General features: G+C 45.4%; 1 protein-coding gene across 1 annotated transcript in view; it reads left to right on the top strand.

Moving 5' to 3' along the window:
- LOC142295390 (solute carrier family 12 member 9-like) overlaps positions 1-24,705 on the top strand; it is a 351,139-nt gene that overhangs the window by 294,733 nt on the left and 31,701 nt on the right. Inside the window, exon 10 of the mRNA XM_075338493.1 lies at positions 4,796-4,988. Coding sequence (XP_075194608.1) covers positions 4,796-4,988 — 193 coding nt within the window. The remainder of the gene's footprint in view (positions 1-4,795; positions 4,989-24,705) is intronic.

Raw genomic sequence — 24,705 nt, 5'->3', positions numbered from 1 at the left:
ATGTCCGGCTGAATGTTAAGAAACTTTAACCCTTGCTAGGCACTGACAAAGTCCATGTCGTCACATTCACCTATTGATGTTTCCAATTCATTAATAGCGGATAGGTGATCACTTGTTTTCTGTGAACAACCCCTTTAATGTCCACAAAGGAGGTACAGAATTCCCCACAGAGAATCCGAAGAGTAGTCTCCATTGGCAAGTTAGGATAATTCATATTTAGATAGAAGATTCAAGCCAATGGTTTAGCACGTTGTCTGTGTCGCTAAAGAGTCTGAAAGAAAACTACTGTAACCCAGGAACTTTCTGTTTTTGCACTTCGGTATTTTCCTTCATTTCTTCCATGAGCCATAACTATATTATTGTTTTATCACAGCCGTACGAGCGGTTGTTTTCTTGTAGGTCAAGTTGTAGTTTTGAATCACAGAATTCCTCTTACCCTATAATGTACTGAATAGAAGTAAGTGAACCTGAGCTGTAAAGTTCGGGGTTTGTACAGAACACAGACTTTACCAAAATAATTAGTGTCCGAGTTCAGTGTTCAGGTGCTGTACGAATGCAGACCACTAGATCGAGCAGCGGGGTGATCGGGTACGCACGGTGCTTCGCCCAGTGGTAGCTACTTGCAGTCTCTGAATGGCTGTCAGTGGCTCTCACTGGGTGTAAAAAAAACGTTTTCAGATCTATTGTATACAAAAAAAAAAAAAAAAACTCCCTCCCCTAGAAATGCTCTGTTTATGTCTGGCTGTATGTGGGCGGTCTGCTGACTTGCAATGGGGGATCCGGCTATGGGATGGTCAAGTCCGTGACTTGAACTGAACTCCGATCTAAAGTCCGACTGGACCCGGCGAACCCAAACTTCAACCAAGCTCATCTCTAGTACTGAAACATGTGAAAAAAGATCCAAGTGTTGTGAAAAAAAACATAATGCCGCAATTGTGTTTTTGATTTTGCGTCATTCCTTGTGCAGTAAAGCCTATAAGGATGTTACATAGGTTGAAATAAAGACTTGGGTCCATCAACTTCAACCTTTCTCCACCATTTTACATTTTGTCACTAAATTATCTATAATCCACAATGCCTTCTTTACTGAGGAAAGCATCCAGTTCTTTTTTTAAACAAACGCTTTCTGCAGGGAATTCCACAGTTTGACTGCTCTAAAAGTAGAGAACCCTTTCCTATTTATCTGCTTGAATCTCCTTTCTTCCACTTGTAGCGAGTGCCCACTAGTAAAGATGGTTGGACCCGTGGACGTTTGGTTCAGCGGGTGCAGCAAGACTTTAGATAGTTTGGTTTGGGACCTGACTTCAGGACTTTACCTGAACCCCAATGGAAGTCACTAATTGCGCAGTTCAGGTCTCAACCCACATGCAGCCAGAGCACTTCCAAGAGAGGGCGGGTGGGTTTTTTCCATCTTTTCTTTTTGGGAGGGTGCACACTACATCTGATCACGCAGTTGTTACCAGCAGTGCGAGTTGTTCAAACACTGCAAGTGGCTTGCGCTGGGCTAAGGACCAGGCGTATCCGAGCACAGCGATGCTCGTGAGTGGTTTGCATACATAAAGCACCCAAACTGTTTTGTTGTAAAAAGTCTGTGTTTGGTATGAACCTTGGGTTCGCTCATCTCTACCCTCTGGTCCTTTGTATGGTCTTTGTAAGGAATAAGTCATGTGCCATCCTTTTGTTCTTACAACACATGTATCTATACATATATTATATCTCCCCTGAGACATCTTTTTTCTAAGTTAAACAAGCCCAACTTTTCCAACCTCTTATCATAGGAGAGACCTTCCTTCCATCTCTTGTTATAATCTAGTTGCTGGCCTTTCACCTGACTCTAATTTCTAAATATCCTTTTTTAAAATGTGGAAAGCAAAACTGGATCCTATATTCTAGATGTGGCCTTACAAGTGATACAGTATATAGAGGGGTAACAATACGTTGGGATCACGGGATCTAATCTCTCTTTTTATACAACCTAAAATCTTGTTTGCTTTAGCAGCTGCTGCCTGGCATTGAGGACTGCTGCTCAGCTTATTTGTAATGAGAATACCCAAGTCCTTCTGGTCTATAGTTCCAAATTTACTTCCATTGAAAGGAAATCTTTCACCAAATGTTGAGACCCTGATTCCAGTGATGTGTCATTTACTGAGTTGTTTTCTGTCATTTTGATAAAATCAGTGTTTTCTCTGCTGCAGATCTAGCGTTATACAGAGCTCATGAATATGCTGCACTACCTGGCAGCACGCCAAGTAGTCCTCTAGTGATAATCTACTGCTAATTAAACAGTGATTTTATCAAAACTACACTAAGCAGCCCAGTAAGTGAAACACCGCTGGAATCGGGGTCTCTGCCCCTACGTTATGCTGCTTTCAGATTATGTGGCAAAAACTGGTCACAGATTCCCTTATATGTATATACATCAATGGAATTACTCCGTCCTACGTGCATTACTGTATATTTATCATTTGCTAAGTGTTTGTCATTTAGACATCTTATCCATATAGTTTTGGCATTTGCAAATATAAATAATTTTGGTTCCTAATTGAGCTAAAATAGGAAAGGTTTATTCTGATTTCATGTCAGATACTGAGAAAAACATGCATATGTGTCTTTTTAGATAATGTATGTAAACGTCTGGTTTCAACTGTATAATAGGAGGCTTATAGCAAACCCCAATTAGCAGGTTTCCATTATTGCCATGCCATTCCCTTCTACATTTACCCACACTGACTCTACATTGTCACAGCTCCCCTAATGGCATAATTGAGCACAGGTCTTAAATTGGATTTAATGAAAATACACACCCCTACACATTTTTTTTTATTTTTTTGCCTTTTCGGAATGTAGTGTAACCATACACGTTTGTCACAGTCTTGGCTTTCGTCCAGCCAGGTTTCCGTAATGCCCACCATATCGTAATCCGTGACAGAAATAGGAGTTAAATTCATTCATTTTGTTTGCAGACTTCTTTCATTCCCCAGGAGATATTTAATACCATTAGAACATTTATTATAGAAAAAAAACTAAGTATAAAAATGTCTTTTTATTGGAAAATTATTAAAACCAAAACAGATTCATTGCTTAAAACACACATTTCTGGCAGACAAGTGCTCTTATTCATAGCATATATACAAATAAAATGTCAACTATTTCAATAAATGACCAATTACAAATGGGACTGACGCTGGCAAATTACAATGTTATTTGTAGGCCTCATTCCGTTTTCGGTAAACAGTAGAATAATATGCTTTACCAAAAAGCTCTATCTTGGGCTCATCTGTCCACAAGTTGCTTTCCCAGAAGAATTTTGGCTTACATTTTGGCAAACTGCAGTCTAACTTTTTATGTCTGTGTAAGTAGTGGGATCCTCCTGGGTCTCCTGCCATAGAATTTAATTTTATTCAAATGATGATGGACAGCTTGAATTTCTTTGGAACCTGATTGAGGCTGATTATCCACTATCCAGAATATCCTGTGTTGCAACCTTTCATCAATTTTGCTCGGCCGTACATGTCCAGGGTTATTTGCTACAGTACCATGGTTTGCAAACTTCTTGGTTATGTTACGCACCATGGACAAAGAAACATCAAGATCTCTGTAGATTTAAGGGTGCTTTACACGCTGCGACATCGCTACCGATATATCGTCGGGGTCACGTCGTTAGTGACGCACATCCGGCGCTGGTAGCGACATTGCAGCGTGTGACACTAAGGAGCGACGATCAACGATCGCAAAATCGTTAAAAAACGGTGATCGTTGACACGTCGCTCCTTTCCTTAATATCGCTGCTGCCACAGGTACGATGTTGTTCGTCGTTCCTGCGGCACCACACATCGCTATGTGTGACACCGCAGGAGCGCCGAACATCTCCTTACCTGCGTCCACTGGCAATGTGGAAGGAAGGAGGTAGGCGGGATGTTACGTCCCGCTCATCTCCGCCTCTCAGCTTCTATTGGCCGGCCGCTTAGTGACGCCACAGTGACGTCGCTATGACACCGAACGCACCTCCCCCTTGAGGGAGGGATTGTTCGGTGGTCACAGCGACGTCGCTTACAAGGTATGTGCGTGTGACGCTGCCGTAGCGATAATGTTCGCTACGGCAGCGATCACCAAATGTCGCACAAACGACGGGGGCGATGTCGCAGCCTGTAAAGCACCCTTTACTTGTAACCTTAAGATTGTTCAACTTTTTAAAAAATGTTGGGTCCCAAGTCCTCAGACAGTTCTATTCTCCTCTCTGTTCTTCATGTTTAGTATTGCGCACACACAGACACATACAATGCAAAGAGTCAACTTCTCCACTTTTTATCTGGTTTCATATTGCCTAGACCTGTTACTTGCCACAGATGAGTTTGAACAAGCATCAGTTGCTTGAAACAAAGTTGTTTACCCACAATTTTGGATCTTCTATGTGAGCTGACCTCTGTTTCCTCTCTGGCTGCAGCAGGAGCCTCCTCCCTCGGCCCTCATTGTAGTAAAGTGAAATGATAAAGCCCTTCTCACCACTCCCTCAGCTGTTCCACAGAGAAAAAATGGAGAGATTAGCAGGAGATCTTCCCTTCGTTCTCTGCAGGATCTCTTTCTCCAAAAGTATTTGTCAGTGCAAGATTTCTGTGTGTCCCTGAAACAAAATGTTGAGGGCAGAATTATACCCTATTTGCAGTGATCATTTTTACAAACACCTGAAACTTATGAAGGGTAAGAACATGGAAAATGTTATATCTGCAATATTCATTAACAGGTTTGAAGCCTCCACCAATTATTTATAGTTTGGTTTTTTTCTCCATATTCACAGGCCAACATTTCGGTACTTCACCTGGTATACCTGTGTCCTGGGGATTCTAGGTTGTTTGACCATGATGTTCCTTATAAATGCCATCTATGCATCTGCCAGCATTGTGTTCATGTTGATCCTGCTCCTGTGTCTACACTACTTATCTCCAAGTCATAGTTGGGGATTTATATCTCAAGCGCTCATCTTTCACCAGGTGAGATAAATTTATTATTGAAATTATGTGTATGTCACTGGTCATATTCCACATCTAGTAATCAGATATAGAGCACTTCTTACTATGCTGGATATCATGTATGTACTAATCATTTGTGTACTTGTGGACAGTTTGTTTTGTTTTTCTTTAAACTTTATTTTAATTGATTGACTTTATAAAGAAAATAAGAAATACAATCACAAAACATTAGCTGTGCCGAGAACAGAAGATCTTAACTTTTTACTTTTATCCTGAAAGCTATGCAGGACAATGGCACAAAGTAAACATTAAGGTGCGGGATATGAAGATACATCGTCGTAATTGCCCATGCTGAGTGTAGCTAGTTAGAAGAATTGACAAAGAAAGAAGAAGAATAAAGAGAAAAAAAGAAAAGTAGAAGAAGCACTAAGAGAAGAGGAGACAGTAAGGGGAGGGGGGAAGGAAGGGAAGGTAATGAGGAAAGTTGTTCAATGGTTTGGCCAAAAGATTGTAGGTCAGTTCTTCCCAATAAAGTCCATATCCCATTATCTAAATTCCATCCAATAAAACCAGGTTTTATAGAAGTGATCATAAGCGTTATTAATGATAGAAGTGAGTTGCTCTATTGACATTACATGTAGATTTTTAGAGGGATGTCACTGACAGAGAAGGACGAGAGCCGGGTCCAGCTCTGAAATTAAATTTTTGAGTATACATACCACTTGCTGCACTTTCCCCCAAAAAGAAAGAGAAGCCTGCAGGGCCAAAAAATGTGTAACATATCGCCCTCCTCCTGCCCACATGTCATACATAAGGGACTAGCTTCTGGAATTATAGCGTGTAGGTGAATCAGGACCCTATACCACCAAGAGAGTAAATTTATACCCAGCCTCATGAAAACGGGAACAGATGGAAGACTTATGCATTAAGTTGAACATATGCCCCTACTGATCCCTTTTTAGATAGAGGACTAAATTGCTTTCCTATTGGATTTGAAAATTGGTGTTAGGTTAGTCTGAGGGTTTGATCAGCAAAGAGTATGAGAAGGATAAAATGTGTCTTAATGGTCCCGTGTTTGAGCACGCAATCTCGAAAGGCATCTTGTTATTATAAAAACATCTGGGAGGGAGTGAATGGAAAAAATGGAAAAGAAGATCAAATCTCCAGGTCCGCAGGGAGAGGGAGTATAGAGGCTGAGTGCGTATTCATTTGAAGGCCAGATATGACCAGGCCCAATATAGGGGACTCAACCCCCATTTAACCAAGCACGAAAGACTTTGTCCTATAACCCCAGAGGGAAAAATGGATTACTCAAAAGAGGGATCATAGAAGAAGAAAATGGTAAAATATGAGAATGGACTGTGGGATGAGTACAGCAAGCAAGGGTAGCCCCATTCGTAGGAGGAGTTTGAAGGGCTTTCACCAATGACAAGTCCAACAAAGGAGTAGCCATCAAAGGGATATTTGTAAAGTTTTGCTCAATCCCAACCCAGGCTTTCATTCTACCAGGCCTACACCAGTCTAGGATTTTGGAGAAGTGGGAGGCTACATAATGAGATCTGAAAACAGGCAAAGCTATGCCACTGGAGGATGTAGAACACTATAATATGATTCTGCTCATACTGGGGGAGTTTACCAGGCGATATGAACTTGGTTTGAACTGAAGCAAGAATTCTGAAAAAGGGTAAGTTAACACTAATTGGAAGAGTTTGGATGACATACAGAATCCGTGGAAGGATGTTCATTTTAAAAATTGAACTTATGCCACACTATGTAAAATCATTCCTTGTCCATAATGAGCAGTTTTCTTGTGCTGATTGGAGAAGTTCAGGGAAATTAAGAAAATATGTCAACCTAGTGTCTCTTTGTAATAATACCCCTAAATATTTTATAGTTGAATTAGACCATTTAAAGCTGAAGGCAGCCTTCAGAGGCACTGAAATAGAGAGAGAGGTGTTGATGTTCAGAGCCTCTGATGTGGAAAACTTGAATGTAAAATTTGATAGCCCATTGTATGTATGGAATTCTGCAATCAAGATTCAAAGTGGAGTGGCCAGATTATAAATGAAGAAAAATCAGGTCATCTGCATAGGCCGTAAGAAGACCCTCGAATACAAGGGTCCGTAATGTTCGTGTTGGATTGGACCCCTCTGAGGAAAGGTTCCAATGTAAGTATAAAAATGAAAGAAGATAGAGGACACCCTTGGCGTGTGCCCTTGCATATAACAAACTCCTGAAACAATATCCTATTTACCTTTCTGCTGGGAGTTGGCTTTGTGTACAGGGCAGATATCCAATGTAGCATGTTTGATTTTAGGCCTACACCACAGTGTGTCTCATTCAAGAAGGTCTTGTTTACCTAATCAAAATCTTTTTCTGTATATGAAAGTATCAAGGGCTGAGATTTCACTATGGCTCTATGTATGAGGTATCTAGCCTCTCTATTTTTCATAAAACCCAACTGATTCGGATTAATAATATCCATTAAAAGTGGGGACAATCTAGACTCCAGCATTTTTGCAAATAACTTAATATCCACATCGAGCAGTGAGTGAGGCCTATATCTTGCACATTGGGATGGGTAGTTCCCATCCTAATGAATGACTGATATATGTGTTTGTAAGGAATCCGCTGGGAAAGAGGAGCCACTGGATATCACATTCACATTACACACTCAAATACAGAACCAGGTTGCCCTCCCCAATGGGTAGGGTCTTAAGGTTGTCTTCAAACATGGGGGGCACCACCCACTAGTGACAGGGACCTGGGGAGGAGCAGCCACTGAGGGAGAGTTAAGGCCCAGTCACACTAAACAACTTACCAGCGATCCCAACAACGATACAACCTGATAGGGATCGCTGGTAAGTTGCTAGGAGGTCGCTGGTGAGATGTCACACTAAGCGACGCTCCAGCGATCCCACCAGCAACCTGACCTGGCAGGGATCACTGGAGCGTTGCTACACGGGTTGCTGGTGAGCTGTCACACAGGCAGATCTCACCAGCAACCAGTGACCAGCCCCCAGCCAGCAGCGCCGCGTGGAAGCGATGCTGCGCTTGATAACTAAGGTAAATATCGGGTAACCAACTCGATATTTACCTTGGTTACCAGCGCACACCGCTTAGCTCTGGCTCCCTGCACACCTAGCCACAGTACACATCGGGTTAATTACCCGATGTGTACTCTGCTACGTGTGCAGGCAGCAGGAGCCGGCTTCTGCGGACGCTGGTAACCACGGTAAACATCGGGTAACCAAGAAGCCCTTACCTTGGTTACCCAATATTTACCTTCGTTACCAGCGTCCGCCGCTCTCACGCTGTCAGTGCCGGCTCCCTGTTCCCTGCACTCCTAGCCACAGTACACATCGGGTTAATTACCCGATGTGTACTGTGGCTACGTGTGCAGGTAGCAGGAGCCGGCTTCTGTGGACGCTGGTAACCACGGTAAACATCGGGTAACCAAGAAGCCCTTACCTTGGTTACCCAATATTTACCTTCGTTACCAGCATCCGCCGCTCTCACGCTGTCAGTGCCGGCTCCCTGTTCCCTGCACTCCTAGCCACAGTACACATCGGGTTAATTACCCGATGTGTACTGTGGCTACGTGTGCAGAGAGCAGGGAGCCGGCACTGACAGCTGAGAGCGGCGGACGCTGGTAACGAAGGTAAATATCGGGTAACCAAGGTAAGGGCTTCTTGGTTACCCAATGTTTACCGTGGTTACCAGCGTCCGCAGAATCCGGCTCCTGCTGCCTGCACATTTAGTTGGTGCTCTGTCGCTGTCACACACAGCGATGTGTGCTTCACAGCGGGGAGAGCAACAACTAAAAAATGGTCCAGGACATTCAGCAACAACCAGCGACCTCACAGCAGGGGCCAGGTTGTTGCTGGATGTCACACACAGCAGCATCACTAGCAACATCGCTGCTACGTCACAAAAGTTGTTCCTTAGCAGCGATGTTGCTTAGTGTGACGTGGCCTTTAGGAGCCAACACAACAGTCAGGAGTTCTCCAGCAGGAGAGGAAAGGAGCAGATGTGCCTCAACAGTGCTCTGGTGGGACACAGAAGTGAACGCGGTTGCCGAGGGGAGAGTTTCATTGCTCCCTCAGAACCGGCGCCACATGCAGGGTGCAGACCCTATGGAAGATCATTCTCCAAGTTGGTTTTCCAGAATCTGCCGGTGAGGGGTGGTTTCAAGCTTCCCTGGCCACATAGAGCCCAAAAGCACAGTGCCAGATAGGATCCGGGGCCTTGGAAAGCACGAGGCCCCATTGCGGAGCCGCGGCACCTGCAAATAGGGACAAGAGTACTACTCGACATGGACTGGGGTCCCCAAGTAGCTTTAAGCCACGGGGATCCAACACAAGGCGCTAGGAGGAAGGGACTCACCGAGCACCACACTGGACTGACCTCTGAAGGAATCTGGGTTTGACGGGCCCATCACAGCGAGTAGCCGGTACTACCTGGGCGAGCGGCACCAAAAAGTGAGTAAAGACACCTGGCACCGCAGCAACCGATTCGGACTCTTATTATCGGCGCCGCACCTCGGCGCCAAAGGCCATCGCAGTCACTACTCTCTCCATCATCCTCCCCGGGGCCCGCTCCACCTGTGGGGAACGACACTATCTCGGCTGCTACACCATCCGCCTCGGAGGACAGTGACAGCAGCAGCGGCTAATCTCTGGCTGTGTACCAAAGGTGGCGTCACGACAATCATCCTACTTCTACCCCCACCATCGTCCCTCTTCAATGGTGTACACCTCGGGGCACGAAGCCGGGCAGGCCACCGCGACATCCCAGACCACCACACCAGCTTGCTGACGAGTAACTCAGATACGAGATTCCCCGTCCCTGACAACCCCTGCCCCCTGGGTGCTACACTAATGTATGAACAGGCAATTTTCAGTACGCTAGTTCATCTCTTTTAGAAGTTACAGCAATTTTTCTGGATAAAGTAGCGAGTGAATCACCCTGTATAAGGATGGGTAAAGGTGCTACAAAAATCTGTGCAAAATAATTTTGGTTAAATTGAAGAAGAGAAAGCTGCACAGTAAATAGAAGTGCATACTCAGATGTAGTAAACATGGGAAAACTTGATTTTTATTGATCATCAGAAAATAGTACTGACAAATAAACAAACCATTAAGTAAAAATAATTAAAAAAGACATATAGATGACAAGCAGGGCAAGGATATAATAATCCAAAATAACCTTCAGGACCAGACATACATACTGTATAATAGATCATAAAACACTCACATGTAGGAAAAATAAGCAAATAGTTTAATAAATAGATAATAAATACATAGAGAAAGCATATGTGTTTTGTGAGGTAGCACGGTCGGCTGCGCAGCAGAAGACACGGGATCCAGGCATTAAGGTTCACAGCACACGGTTTTAATGTCCAAACAAAAGTCCATAACAAAAATACATGTGCCTCCCCAGTAGAGAACTCAGGAAGTTCTGTTCACTCCCTCACACCCGGCACACCTGCCCTTGTTCCTAATTCTATTTAACCCTTCCTTCAGCCTGTAGGGAAACAGCATTAACCCTAGAGTGGATCTACTTTCTATCATGGAGTGAGCACAACCGGGGCGAGACATACCGGCCGTCATAGATAACCCCGGTCACAGTCTCACAGTTTATTATAATAATAATAATAATAATAATATAAATAATGTAGTTTTACTCTAGCTCAGTATTCCCCAAGCTGTGGCTAACCAGCTATTGTAAACTACAACTCCTTGGAGCCCTAACACTTTTTTTTATAGGATGTGACTGGTGATTGAGTTATATTCTATAGAAAATGGTAAAGTTTTAAAGTTACACTATTTGATGGAATTGTGCTATCAGCAAATTAACTATTATTTACATAGGCTGGTAACCAGGTCAAAAGTGGCCGACTGTTGCTCACAGTGAGGCGATTTTACAATTGAAAAAATTGAACAGAAGACTTTGGAGCAGTTTTGTTCCCATCACAGACAGGATTACAAGGAAAGATAACACAGGATCCATTATTCACAATAGTTGATGGTCATAGCTCTCCTCCTCCCCCTTCCTTCATAATGACTTTTTCCCAGATAAGGAAATGCTTAGATGCATTATGCTATACTAATATGCAAACACAGTGTGATTTTTTTTTTTTCTCTGCCGGTCTTGATGAGGGGATTTGGTATAGTCAGACACTTCTGATTAAGAGGTGCACGCCACTTCATAAATCTGGGGCCTCTCACGAGTGGCGTGCGCTATGCCAGAATTCTTACTCACGTTAGGGATTGGAGTGTGATTTCAGGCTTACGAAATGCCACAGTTTATCATGAATTAGCCAAGCTTAGGCACCATATGCCCATCCAGCTCCAGAGCTGGGAGAAACTGGTATGAAAGCACAAAACGACGCAAAATGTTGTTGCAACTCGAAGTTGCGCCATAATTGTTCGACTTTTCAAAGCTTTTTCCCCACCGTTTTGGCATAAAAGCTTCGATGAATCAAAGCCATAGAGTCTATTACTGCTAATGTCCATGTGAAGAACTAGGCTATTTACCACAATCTGTGTTTCATGTCTTTTTGACGCTGCAGAATTTCTGCACATAGTTTCCTTGCATTTTTGAGTGCATTTTTAATATTTGGTCTGGTGGAACCATGTTTTTCCTTTTCTTTATAATCATTTTCTTTCTATGCTCTAAATACAGTATGTTATAAATGATCTATAAATCATTTACCATCCTAGGATAACCCTGTCCATTACTTATAGGGATTGTGGCTTCAGCATAACAGACAGATATAGGGAAATTTTTAGCAAGGGATTTAAAAAGCAGATGAAATACTGCAGAAAATGAATACTTTATTGATTGCAGATATTAAGAAAAACCATTGTAGAAAAAAAATCAATGTGACCTAATATAATAAGCAATGGAAATGGCAGTGAGCACCCTCCGAGTTTTGGACAGATGAGACTTTATCTGAGATCATATATCCATATAAAAGACAGTCCTCATACAGCTGGCTGAGTAATAGAATTTACCGTGTAATGTACCCGCAGGCTGCACAATTGCATCGTAAATAAAATCTGCGCTCATGATAGTGGGGTCTCTTTGTGCGGACACAGGGCCCACCACCTGTTCAATGTCTGCAGTGAAATCGCCCACATTACGCTGTAATGTAATGTTATTACTGGGCTCACTTATCTTCCCTTAGCGGGCTTTCTGTTTAATACAAAGCTTTTGACACTTAGCATGGAGAATGCTGTTCTTCCATACGTCGCTCGCTGTCCATTTACATCAAATCTCATCTTTTCATCCGCGCCTCTTACCTCTTCCTCCACTGCACAGAATGTAGCAGGGAGATGTAATAGAAAAGCTTCTCACTGCCGAATAATATTCATCTTTAGTCATATGAATTTAAATGGCTTCCCTATTTTTTTCAGAAATAGAAATCATGATAAGTCTAAAGGGATAAGCGTATATTAATGCCAACTCCCCAGATACTTCACAAAAGCTTCATGTATCTCTTTTCAGTGCTGATCGATCTTATAGAAGTAATCCTGGCTTCACATATCCAATATTCATGGTCAAAGTTCGGTTGGCGTTATAAGTAGTCTGAACTTCACAGCCATATGTCTACGAGGCAAATGGCCAGAAGTCCCTCAACCAGTCCATACATTGTTGCTGTACGCTGACTCAGAGACAGCTTAGTAGTACTGGAGACAACCCTGTTGTCTGCGTTCAGCCAATGTGTACCTTGGATATCAAAATTAGAGAACAACACACAATTTCCTAAATGTTAAGGTCATTGTATAATCCTATGTGATTATATCCTAACACGAGTAAACTAGCAGTATTTTAAGATAATTTCATAAATTGAATTTATTCAAAAACACATAATAAAAATGTAAATGAGATAAATGTAAAAGAACCCTGATTAAAATTAGAGAACACTTTCAGATACCTGCAAGTTATTGGCATTAATCTGACACTTGGTGCTAATTTCCTTAATTATCTGACAAACCCTATTTAACTGGCAGCCTAACTTTCCAGTTTGCATTGGCTTTGCAAAAATATAGTGCCGTTCCAAAGTGACTGAAACCCTCCGGCAGCAGGTGGTCCAGATGAAGGCCAAAGGGGTGACCATATCAGCTATAGCAAGAGAAGTTGGTCGTTCCAAGTCTGTGATTTTGAGAATATTGCTTGTTTACAACATAAAAAACTCTTTCAAGTCCCCCAAGAAGGCTGGTCTCCCTCGAAAGACAAATGAAAGAGAGGACAGGATAATGCAGAGAATCTCCATGGGTGTTTGTTTCAACACTGCAGCTGGAATTGCTCGCCAGTAAGGATCTGTCTCGTCATACAGCGTCACAATTTTTTAAGAGCATTTAGACTGAAAGCTCACTCTGCAGTGACCAAACCTCTTATTAGCAGAAAGAATCAAAAGGAGCAAGTTGTGTGGACAGAGGAGAAGTGGTTCACAGTTCATTTTAGTGATGAAAGCAAGTTTATTTTATTTGGGACTGTTGTGGGGGTGGCACGGGGCCATAGTCATGAACAGAGGTGAATCCCTGCTTCCAGGCAGCACTCCTCTTTTGGGCTGCACTCTTGCCACCTCCACCATGCTACAAGGAACACCACAACCATGCTTCTTAAGAGTTAAGTCAGAGAGAGTGTCCAGGATAACGTTTAACACTTCTTTACTGAATGTACAGTTATGAAATGTACAGTTTCTGTGGAACACATCCACTGCGGGCACGTAGCTTGAACGTTACAGGCATGATACGGTTTGGTTTCATTTCACTTTTTCCTGCACACGGCTCCCTCCTCCACATCTCTCCGTCTACTATAGGACTGTCTGTTTCCCCTGGCAACACCACAGTGGCAGTTAGTAAATTTATGGCAGTCCCACATGAATCTAACCGCATTTCCTCCCACAGGGATTTGATACACCACTGGACGGAGTTCCTTCACCACTGTCTCTGTGATAACCCGTTCGCCCAGGTCTATGTTACCTTACTCCAAGACCGGTCCTATTGGAGTCAGTTGCTTCCCGGAAATTCCACTAGAATCAAGGCCCACAACTTCAGTGTCGGTCCGTGTCTATTTCTACTCCCGGCTACTGAAGCGTTTCTCTTTTACATTTGATCTGGGTTTCCTGGGGTGACCCTGAGGGTCTAGCCAAATTACTCTGGGCTTCTCAAACTATACCTTCCTCAGGTACAGCTTCTTTTATCTATGCAATTGAATCCCTATCTGACTAATCACAACTGTCAACTCACTGTTGCTGAGCAGATTTCATCTATAACTGCTTCAGCCCTGTTCTCCATCTCAACCCCAAGCTAAGGGACCAGGAAGCAGTTACACCGAGTGGTGCCTGAAACAGTGCACCCGAGAGCACACACATATTAACAACACTTCCTATACATAAATACATTGCACATAATGGTTTACGAAACTGGATCTTATGGGTGCCTATAATCTCATCCGTATTAAGGAGGGTGATGAATGGAAGACGGCTTTTAATACTCCTGAGGGGCATTTTGAGTACCTAGTGATGCCTTTTGGGCTCACTAATGCCCCCTCTGTCTTCCAGGCCTTCATGAATGATATTTTTCGGGACCTTATTGGTAAATTTTTGATTGTCTATTTGGATGACATCTTGATTTTTTCTGATGATTGGGACTCTCATGTTGGGCAAGTACGGGCTGTTTTTCAGATACTCAAGGATAATGCACTGTATGTTAAGGGGTCAAAGTGCCTCTTTGGGGTGCAAAGGATTTCCTTTTTGGGGTTCATCTTGTCTCCCTCCGCTATCGAAATGGACCCGGTTAAGGTTCAGGCTATTTACGACTGGGTGCAACCGACTTCTCTAAAATACCTGCAGCAGTTTTTGGGGTTTGCAAATTTTTACCGGAAATGTATAGCCAATTTTTCTGCCATTGTCAAACGTCTGACAGATTTGACCAAGAAGGGAGCTGATGCTGAGAATTGGACCCCAGAGGCAATTGTGGTCTTCCAGGAGCTTAAAAGGCGGTTCACTTCTGCTCCAGTCCTGCAGCAACCTGATGTGTCTTGCCCATTTCAAGTTGAGATCGATGCCTCAGAGATCGGAGCAGGAGCTGTTCTGTCTCAACGAGACTCTATTTCGGGTAAACTTAGCCCTCTGCCTTTTTCTCTCAGAAGTTTGCTCCTTCTGAACGGATTTATGATGTGGGCAACTGGGAATTATTGGCTATGAAGTGGGCATTTGAAGAATGGAGACATTGGTTGGAAGGGGCTAGACATCAAGTTGTGGTGTTTACGGACCACAAAAATCTTACCTATCTGTAATCTGCCAAGAGGTTGAATCCTCGGCAGGCCAGGTAGACTTTGTTTTTTACCCGGTTTAATTTTGTGGTCTCTTTTTTTGCCAGGCACCAAGAATGTTAAGGCCGATGCCCTTTCCAGGAGTTTTTGTGCTGACTCTTTGGAGGTTGCCGAGCCGTCTACTATCCTGAATGATGGTATAGTTCTCTTGGCCATTTTGCTTGATCTGCGGTTGGCACTGGCGGGATTTCAATGGGATAAACCTGAGAGATGTCCTGCGGGGAAACTGTTTGTCCCGGACCAGTGGAGAAACCGAGTTGTCTCTGAGGTTCATTGCTCTGTTTTGGCGGCTCATCCTTGCATTTTTTGTACTCTGGATCTTGTGAGCCGCTCTTTTTGGTGGCCTTCCCTGTCCCGGGATGTCCGTAGTTTTGGGCAGTCGTGTGGAGATTGTTCTAGGTCCAAGCCCTGTTGTTCACATTCTAGTGGGCTATTATTGACTTTGCTGGTACCTAAGAGACCTTGGATGCACATCTCTATGGATTTTATTTCAGAGCTTCCCGTCTCTCAGAAAATGACTGTGATTTGGGTGATCTGTGATAGATTCTCCAAGATGGTCCACTTGGTTTCCCTATCTAAGTTGCCTTCGTCATCAGAGTTGGTGCCTTTGTTTTTCCAACATGTTGTTCGTTTGCATGGTATTCCCGAAAACATTGTTTCTGACAGAGGAGTGCAGTTCGTATCCAGATTTTGGAGGATTTTTTGTTCCAAATTGTGTGTTCAGTTGTCTTTCTCCTCAGCGTTTCATCCTCAAACCAACGGTCAGACTGAAAGGGCTAACCAGACCCTGGAGACCTATTTACGGTGTTTTGTTTCTGCGGATCAGGATGATTGGGTTTCGTTTTTTCCTTTGGCTGAGTTTGCCCTTAACAATAGGGCTAGCTCTACCACATTGGTGTCCCCATTTTTCTGCAATTTTGGGTATCACCCCAGGTTCCTCTCGGGACAACTTGAGGCATCTGACTGTCCGGGGGTGGATTCTGTGGTAAACAAAATGCAGCAGATTTAGGGGCAGGTAGTGGATAAATTGTTTCAATCCCAAGAAACTGCCTAAAAGTTTGCCAACCGGCGTCGAACTGTTGGTCCTCGGTTTACAGTGGAAGACATTGTGTGGTTGTCCTCTAAAAATATTCCTATGAGAGTTCCATCTCCTAAATTTAAACCCAGATTCATTGGATTCATTAGAAATTGGAGATTATCAACCCTGTATCTTTCCGTTTGGCTCTGCCTGCGTCATTTAAGATTCACAATGTCTTCCATAAGTCCTTGTTGAAGAGACATGTGGAACCAACAGTTCCTGCAGCAGCGCCTCCTGACCCTGTTTTGGTACAAGGGGATCTGGAGTATGAGGTTACAAAAATTCTGGATTCCCGTCGCTGTAGGCGGAAGCTTCAGTACCTTGTGAAATGGAGGGGTTATGGGCAGGAGGATAACTCTTGGGTTGTGGCTTCTGACATTCATGCGGACCGGTTGGTTCGCGCCTAACATCATCCTCATCTTGAGCGACCCGGTGGCGTTGGTGAGGGTTCGGTGACCCCTCCTCAAGGGGGGGGGGTCTGTTGTGAATGTCAGTTATGCTTTTGCTGCTGTGAGGCTCCCTCTTGTGCCAAGGACTGGTTTGGACAGAGACCAGGTGTGTTGGAGCAATGGGTGTTTCCATTGCTAACTCTCTGCCTATTTAAACCTTGGTCTGCTAGCAGGCTGAGTTGGTTGTCATTTGTTCCTTGGTTTTCCAGCCTTCTCATCTTGCTCCAGACCACATCTACCCCAGATAAGTGCTTGGTTCTTTCTTATGTTGTTTTGTTCTTTTTGCTCTTATCTGGGTTTGTCATTTTCTGTGGTTGTCAGTTTATTTGCATGCAGGAATCTTCCCTCTCAGTTGCTTAGCTGGGAAGCTCCCTGCAGCTATATTTGGAGTATTGCTCCTATAAGTCCATGTGTTTGTTGCTTCTTGATTTTGTAATGGTTCCTGCTTTCTGTTCATTGGTATGACAAGAGCGCCTGATATAGGACGGAGTTCAGATCTAGTGATCTGAGGACTTTTTGTACTATCAGATATTTGGATTTTTGTAGGGTTTTTCTCTGGCCACCATCAGCCGCTTTCCTATCCTTTACTATTTAGTCAATGGGGCCTCACTTTTGCTAAACCTATCATCTATCTGTATATTGTGTTTTCCTATATCACCGCAGTCTTTGAATGTGGGGGGCTTGCTATGCCTTTGCGGTCTATTTCTGAGGCAGAGACTTATTCGTCTTTCCTTCCTTTAGGATAGCTAGTTCTCCGGCTGGGTTCGCGGTGCATAGGATGTTAGTTCACCCCTCAGCTACTTCTAGTGTTGATGGTTAGTAAGGGGATGGCGGCCAGATTAGTTGCCAATGCTCTTGTCACCTTTTTGCCAATGATTTATGGTGATCTTCCATGCTTCCGGATCATAACACTTCCGGTTCCGGCTCACTCTCAGGACGAATAGTGGGGCTTTTACTTCGTGTGCTTTCGTGGAGAAGATGGCGTTTTTGTGCCGGAAGGTGGCGGAATTGGCAGGAAACGGGGATCTTGACTCGCGGTTTCGACTTCTAAGGCGCACGTCACCCAGGTAAGTGGGTCCTGCTCGTATCCTGTTTGTCACGCTAGGAATTTGAGATGTGTCGCCCCATGTCAGCAGCCGGGCTGCTTGGATCCGAATCCGCGGTGGCTCGAGGGGTGTCCGGACCCGGGGGTCGTGCGGCCACTCAAATGCAGGGGGTATTTACAGGGGATTGTGTCTAGAGTTTGTGACGCCACCCGTGGTGTGTGGTAATGTGGAGTACCACCGCTGCAGTTGGGAGTACCCGGGGGCAATGGAGTGGGGCAGCCAGGTGTTAGAACCCTCCACGGGTAGGGGGATGCCTGGGACTAGGTGATGGTGTTTGGGGAGTGCCGTTGGGTGCGAAGGCGTCACTTTCGTACTCACTCAGTCGTTAAGCTGACACCAACAACTGGATAAACCAAAGTTCTGTATAACACTGCCGCTGAGGGGAGCTAGTTCGGGTCCCGACCCCAATGTTGCTTCCTGGGGATCCGTGACCTACCTCCTGGCACTAAGTTTACTTCTCTGTTGGTCCCAGTAGTATGGAACTTGTCGTGTCCTGCTTCCCACTATGGCTAAGTGTGGGAACTTGCTCTCAGGGTTCACGCTTGGGATTTTCTGGACCGTCTGAGTGGAAAGTCCTATCTTCCTCGTTGCGCTAGTACCCCGATTTTGGAGCAGGTGGAGAGCGGATCTTGAAGGCTCCATTCTCGTTGGGTAAATTGTCAGGTTGCCTGAAGCTACTCCCTGACCTAGGCCCCATGTACCCCGTCGTGCCCTGGTCCCAGCCCGGTGATGGTGCAAGGCCGCCGGCTGTCCTCCTCAACAGTTCCGTGCCCCTTGCCACTATCCCCTGCGACCGGGAATCCAGCTCCTTCTAGGCCCAGACCACCATCTGCTACCTAGATGGCTTCCTAGGAGCCCGGCTCCTGACCTCTCTCCTTCACTTTCACACTTCATCCCGCGACTCCCTCTCCTGACACTCCTGACCTCCCCTAACCAACCCTCCAAGTGGGCAGCCCTATTCCACTCAGGTCGTTCACTGGTGGGTGTGGTGCAGAGTGTACCTAGGATTTTAATTAGCTGATGTAAGCAACACCATGTAGTCGGGGACCCATAACCAAGAAGGATGTGGATATTGCACGGGAGGGCAGATTGTACAATACCCTGTGATGACCTAATAGTCCAGGGGCATCACATTTAGGTTTTGAAAGCCAAGAAAGTGAAGTTTATAAAATGAGCAGCTGCTTAAGTGACATGAGCTGAGGAGCAGATCATCTATATATATAATTGCCTTATTCTGTCTGTCTGTCTGTCTGTCTGTCTATCTGTCTGTCTATCTGTCTGTCTGTCATGCTCCGAAATTGTGTCCTTACGGTGACACAAAGCTGATTGGCCGCTGGGCTCGCCATGGCCCCGCCCCCCCACACGGATTGGCCTCTCGCCCCGGCTCTCTGCAGGCCCCGCCCCCCTCACGCAATGCACGCTCGCTCTGGCCTAACTGACACGGGGCTCCGATTCCCAGGTGAGTACACACACACATCAGATCACACTCACTCTCACACACACCTCACACATCACATCCACACATCACATCCACACACACCTCACACATCACAACATGCTGGGATATCGCTTGCTTCTACACCGGCTCTGTCAGGATCCCGGCAGCGCCACACATAACCTTGCGATGCTGGGATCTTAACGGAGGCCGTGAAAGCTGGTAACCATTATACACATCGGGTAACTAAGGTCCCTTAGTTACCCGATGTGTATCATAGTTACCAGTGTACACCGGCTCACACTCACTCTCATACACACCTCACACACACATCACATCGCATCCACACATCAAGGTCCTGCAGCTGCGGAACATACATAACATAACAGCACACACACACAAATCAGATCACACTCACACATACCTCACACATCACATCGCATCCAAATACTCACAACATCCTGGGATATCGCTTGCTTCTCGGCGGCGATATTGTGCTGTGAGCTTCCAGGACCTGACGGAGGATCACATGGCCAGAAGCATGTGATATCCACGGATGTTGTGAGTATCAGCGCGTATGTGCAATATCGTCAGTGTCTGTGTGTGTGAGTGTATGCGATCGGGTGTGTGTGAGTGGATGCGATCGGTTGTGTGTGTGAGTGGATGCGATCGGTTGTGTGTGTGAGTGGATGCGATCGGTTGTGTGTGTGAGTGGATGCGATCGGTTGTGTGTGTGAGTGGATGCGATCGGTTGTGTGTGTGAGTGGATGCGATCGGTTGTGTGGGTGAGTGGATGCGATCGGTTGTGTGGGTGAGTGGATGCGATCGGGTGTGGGTGAGTGTCGGCAGAGGAGCACGGCGTGCTGGAGGAGGCTGGGAGCAGAGAGGCTGATCTTGGGGAAGGCTGGGAGGGGGAGGCTGATGCTGAGGGAGGCTGGAAGGAGAGAGGCTGAGCAAACGTGCTCCATCCGCCATACTGCGCACTCCCCATCGTGCTGCATCCCCCATGCTGCGCACTCCCAAACGTGCTCCATCCGCCATACTGCGCACTCCCCATCGTGCTCTATCCGCCATGCTGCACACTCCCAAACGTGCTCCATCCCCCATGCTGCGCACTCCCAAACGTGCTCCATCCGCCATGCTGCGCACTCCCCATCGTGCTCTATCCGCCATGCTGCACACTCCCAAAAGTGCTCCATCCGCCATGCTGCGCACTCCCAAACGTGCTCCATCCGCCATGCTGCGCACCCCCCATCATGCTCCATCCGCCATGCTGCGCACTCCCAAACGTGCTCCATCCGCCATGCTGCGCACTCCCAAACGTGCTCCATCCGCCATGCTGCGCACTCCCAAACGTGGTCCATCCGCCATGCTGCGCACTCCCAAACGTGGTCCATCCGCCATGCTGCGCACTCCCAAACGTGGTCCATCCGCCATGCTGCGCACTCCCAAACGTGCTCCATCCGCCATACTGCGCACTCCCAAACGTGCTCCATCCGCCATACTGCGCACTCCCCATCGTGCACCATCCGGCATGCTGCGCACTCCCAAGCGGATGGAGCATGATGGGGGGTGCGCAGCATGGCGGATGGAGCACGTTTGGGAGTGCGCAGCATGGCGGATGGAGCACGTTTGGGAGTGTGCAGCATGACGGATGGAGCACGTTTGGGAGTGCGCAGCATGACGGATGGAGCACGTTTGGGAGTGCGCAGCATGCCGGATGGTGCACGATGGGGAGTGCGCAGTATGGCGGATGGAGCACGTTTGGGAGTGCGCAGTATGGCGGATGGAGCACGTTTGGGAGTGCGCAGCATGGCGGATGGAGCACGTTTGGGAGTGCGCAGCATGGCGGATGGACCACGTTTGGGAGTGCGCAGCATGGCGGATGGAGCACGTTTGGGAGTGCGCAGCATGGCGGATGGAGCACGTTTGGGAGTGCGCAGCATGGCGGATGGAGCACGTTTGGGAGTGCGCAGCATGGCGGATGGAGCACGTTTGGGAGTGCGCAGCATGCCGGATGGAGCACGTTTGGGAGTGCGCAGCATGGCGGATGGACCACGTTTGGGAGTGCGCAGCATGGCGGATGGAGCACGTTTGGGAGTGCGCAGCATGGGGGATGCAGCACGATGGGGGGTGCGCAGCATGGGGGATGGAGCACGATGGGAGGTGCACACCTCCCCCCAACACACACCTACACGTGCACTGCACAACACACACACACTAGGAATCACAAACAACGCCCTACACAGACACCCACACACACAGACAACGCTGCACACACAAATATACGCACATGCTGCACAACACACACATTGCTCAAAACATACCTCCCCCCAAAACACACCACACACACACAAACCGCACAACACACACACACACACAACGCTACAGACACACAGCGCTCCACAAACAACGCAACACACGCAACACACATACAACACCGCTCTCACCCCCCGCGACACTCAGAACATGTACAGCGCCCTACACAAAGACTTGGTAACTACACACAACAACATCTATATATATATATATATATATATATATATATAACAAAAATCATACATGAACTACACAATACGTAAATTCTAGAATACCCGATGCGTAGAATTGGGCCACCTTCTAGTATATTCATAGTTATCCCCTCCCTCTGTTAGAATTACCATAAGCATTATACAGACGACTCACTTTGTCTTGAAGGACCTGTGTGAGGTCATACCCATGTGACCTGGTATCCAGCTTTGGTGGCTGAGGCCCCGCCCCTTCTGGTCAGAAGGGTATGACCTCACACAGGTCTTGCAAGATAAAGTGAGTCATTTTAGTCGTAATTTTAGGCTGATTTCTCACCTTCATTATAGTCCTGTACCACACGAGGTGAGGTTTTGCATGGTGCCCCTAATTGATGTCATTGACACTTATTTTTTATTTCTTCCATTTTCGTACTATTGCACCAATAGTTGTCTCCTTCTCACCCAGCATCTTCCTTATGGTTTTGTAGTCCATTCCAGCCTTGTGCAGGTTTATGATCTTGTCCCTGACATCTTTCGAAAGCTATTTGGTCTTGTCCATGTTGTAGAGATTACAGTCTGACTGATTGATTCATTAATTAATTGAGTCTCTGGACAGGAGTCTTTTATACAGGTGACAATTTAAGAGCTGTCTTTAATGCAGGTAACGAGTTGATTTGGAGCATCTAAGTGATCTGTAGGAGCCAGAAATCTTAATGGTTGGTAGAGGATCAAATACTTATTTCTTTCTGCAAAATGCAAATAAATGTATACAATTTATACAATATGATTTTCTTGATTTTATTTTAAATATTCTATCTCTCACTGTTAAAATTAACCTATTTATAAAATTATAGACTATTCATGTCTTTGTCAGTGGGTAAACTTACAAAATCAGTAATGGATCAAATAATTATTTCCTTCCCTGTAACTAGTTAACAGGCAAGGGTGGATCTCAAATCCACCTGCACCTGTTAGCTGCACATGTCGACTGACATATGTGGGGAAACATGTGGACTCCAAAGGGAGGCACAGCACTTTGGATGTAGTGGTACGTCTAAGGGGTACTTTGTACGCTGCGACATCGCTAGCCGATGATAGCGATGCCGAGCGCGATAGTACACGCCCCCGTCACACATGCGATATCTTGTGATAGCTGCCATAGCTAACATTATCGCTACGGCAGCTTCACATGCACTTACCTGGTCGGCGACGTCGCTGTAACTACTGAAGAATCCCTCCTTCAAGGAGGCGGTGCGTTCGGCGTCACCGCGACGTCATCGCGACGTCACTAATCGGCCAGCCAATAGAAGTGGAGAAGTGGAGGGGCGGAGATGAGCGGGATGTAAACATCCCGCCCACCTTCTCCCTTCCGCATTGCCGGTTAGCGGCGGGCACATGTTGTGAGAGATGTTTATCGCTCCTGCGGCTTCACACACAGCGATGTGTGGAGCTGTAGGAACGACAAACAACATCGTACCTGCGGACGCAGCGACATTATGAAAATGACCGACGTGACACCGATCACTGATTTTTGACTTTTACAATCGTTCATCTTCTCTCCTAGGCTTTACACGTTGCGACATCGTTACCGGCGCCGGATGTACGTCACTTTCGATTTGACCCCGACAATATCGCAGTAGCGATGTCGCAACGTGCAAAGTACCCCTAAGGTCGTGAAGGGGTTAAAAGGGTTGTCCCACAAACAAAGTACATTTTAATCAACAGGTCTTGGAATAATAAGTTCCATAATTGGATGCATTAAAAAAAAAATGTTCCTGTGCTGAGATTTTATAAATGTGCCCCTGCTATGTACTGTGTAATGACCGTACAGGGACATGATCTGATCATACCACATCTCCTGAGCAAGGGGGGAAGCAAGTGTATAAAGAGATTACAGCTCGGGATCACAGTTTGACTTTTTGAAAACAGGCAGGGAAATGTTTTACCTCAAACAAATAAATAATCAGCTGCGATTCCATACTGTACTGTCTGCATGCTTTTTTTTTTATATGTTTCCTTCCCTGCCCAGGAGATGTGTATGATCAGACCGTGTCCTTGTATGGTCAGACACGGCCATTACACAGTACATAGCAGGGACACATATATAAGATTATCTCCGCACAGGAGCGTTACAAATTCAATTGTGAAATGTATTTCATATTTCAAGATCCATTGATTAAAATGTATTTAGTTCCTTGGGAAATCCCTTTAAGGGAGACTATATGGTGTCAGGAAGGACATATATCCCTTTTATTTGCCTTACTGTGCCTATAATTGCTGGACACATTGAATCAATAGAACCCAGTTCCCTGTCCCTTTTTTATAGGGATTTTTACAAATCACAGAAGTGGTGAGACTAATTTGCACACATGATAACATTTTGCAATAAGACTGGTATGGAACAACTTCCCATTCCATCACTTTATCACTTTGCCACTTATTTTGGCCACTGTGATCACTCTAAGACTATTACCTTTACACTACTCTACTATGAAGAAATACCTCCTAGTTTATAGTAGTATTTAGTATTTTGTGAAGTGTTCTCGTACTTATTTATTTAAATATAGACATACACAGAATAGAATGATATTGTTAACTTCACGATACATTATCCTCCATGATAAAGGTACCGTATATTCTAGATCACTTCATTTACTGTATATAATTGGATCTGTGATAACCTCAGAGATATCTGGGACAAGCAGCAATGTATGTAGTCTTACTGATTCTAGTATAGAATATTTGTTCATTTTATGCAAAATTAGAAGCAGAATGGCCGCCTATGAAATGTATCTTTAAGAACAGGCGAGATGATT

Source organism: Anomaloglossus baeobatrachus, chromosome 3, assembly GCF_048569485.1.
Source record: "Anomaloglossus baeobatrachus isolate aAnoBae1 chromosome 3, aAnoBae1.hap1, whole genome shotgun sequence".
In the NCBI taxonomy this organism is placed as follows: domain Eukaryota; kingdom Metazoa; phylum Chordata; class Amphibia; order Anura; family Aromobatidae; genus Anomaloglossus; species Anomaloglossus baeobatrachus.
The sequence above is the reverse complement of the archived record's forward strand: the minus strand, read 5'-3'. Positions and strand labels throughout refer to the sequence as shown.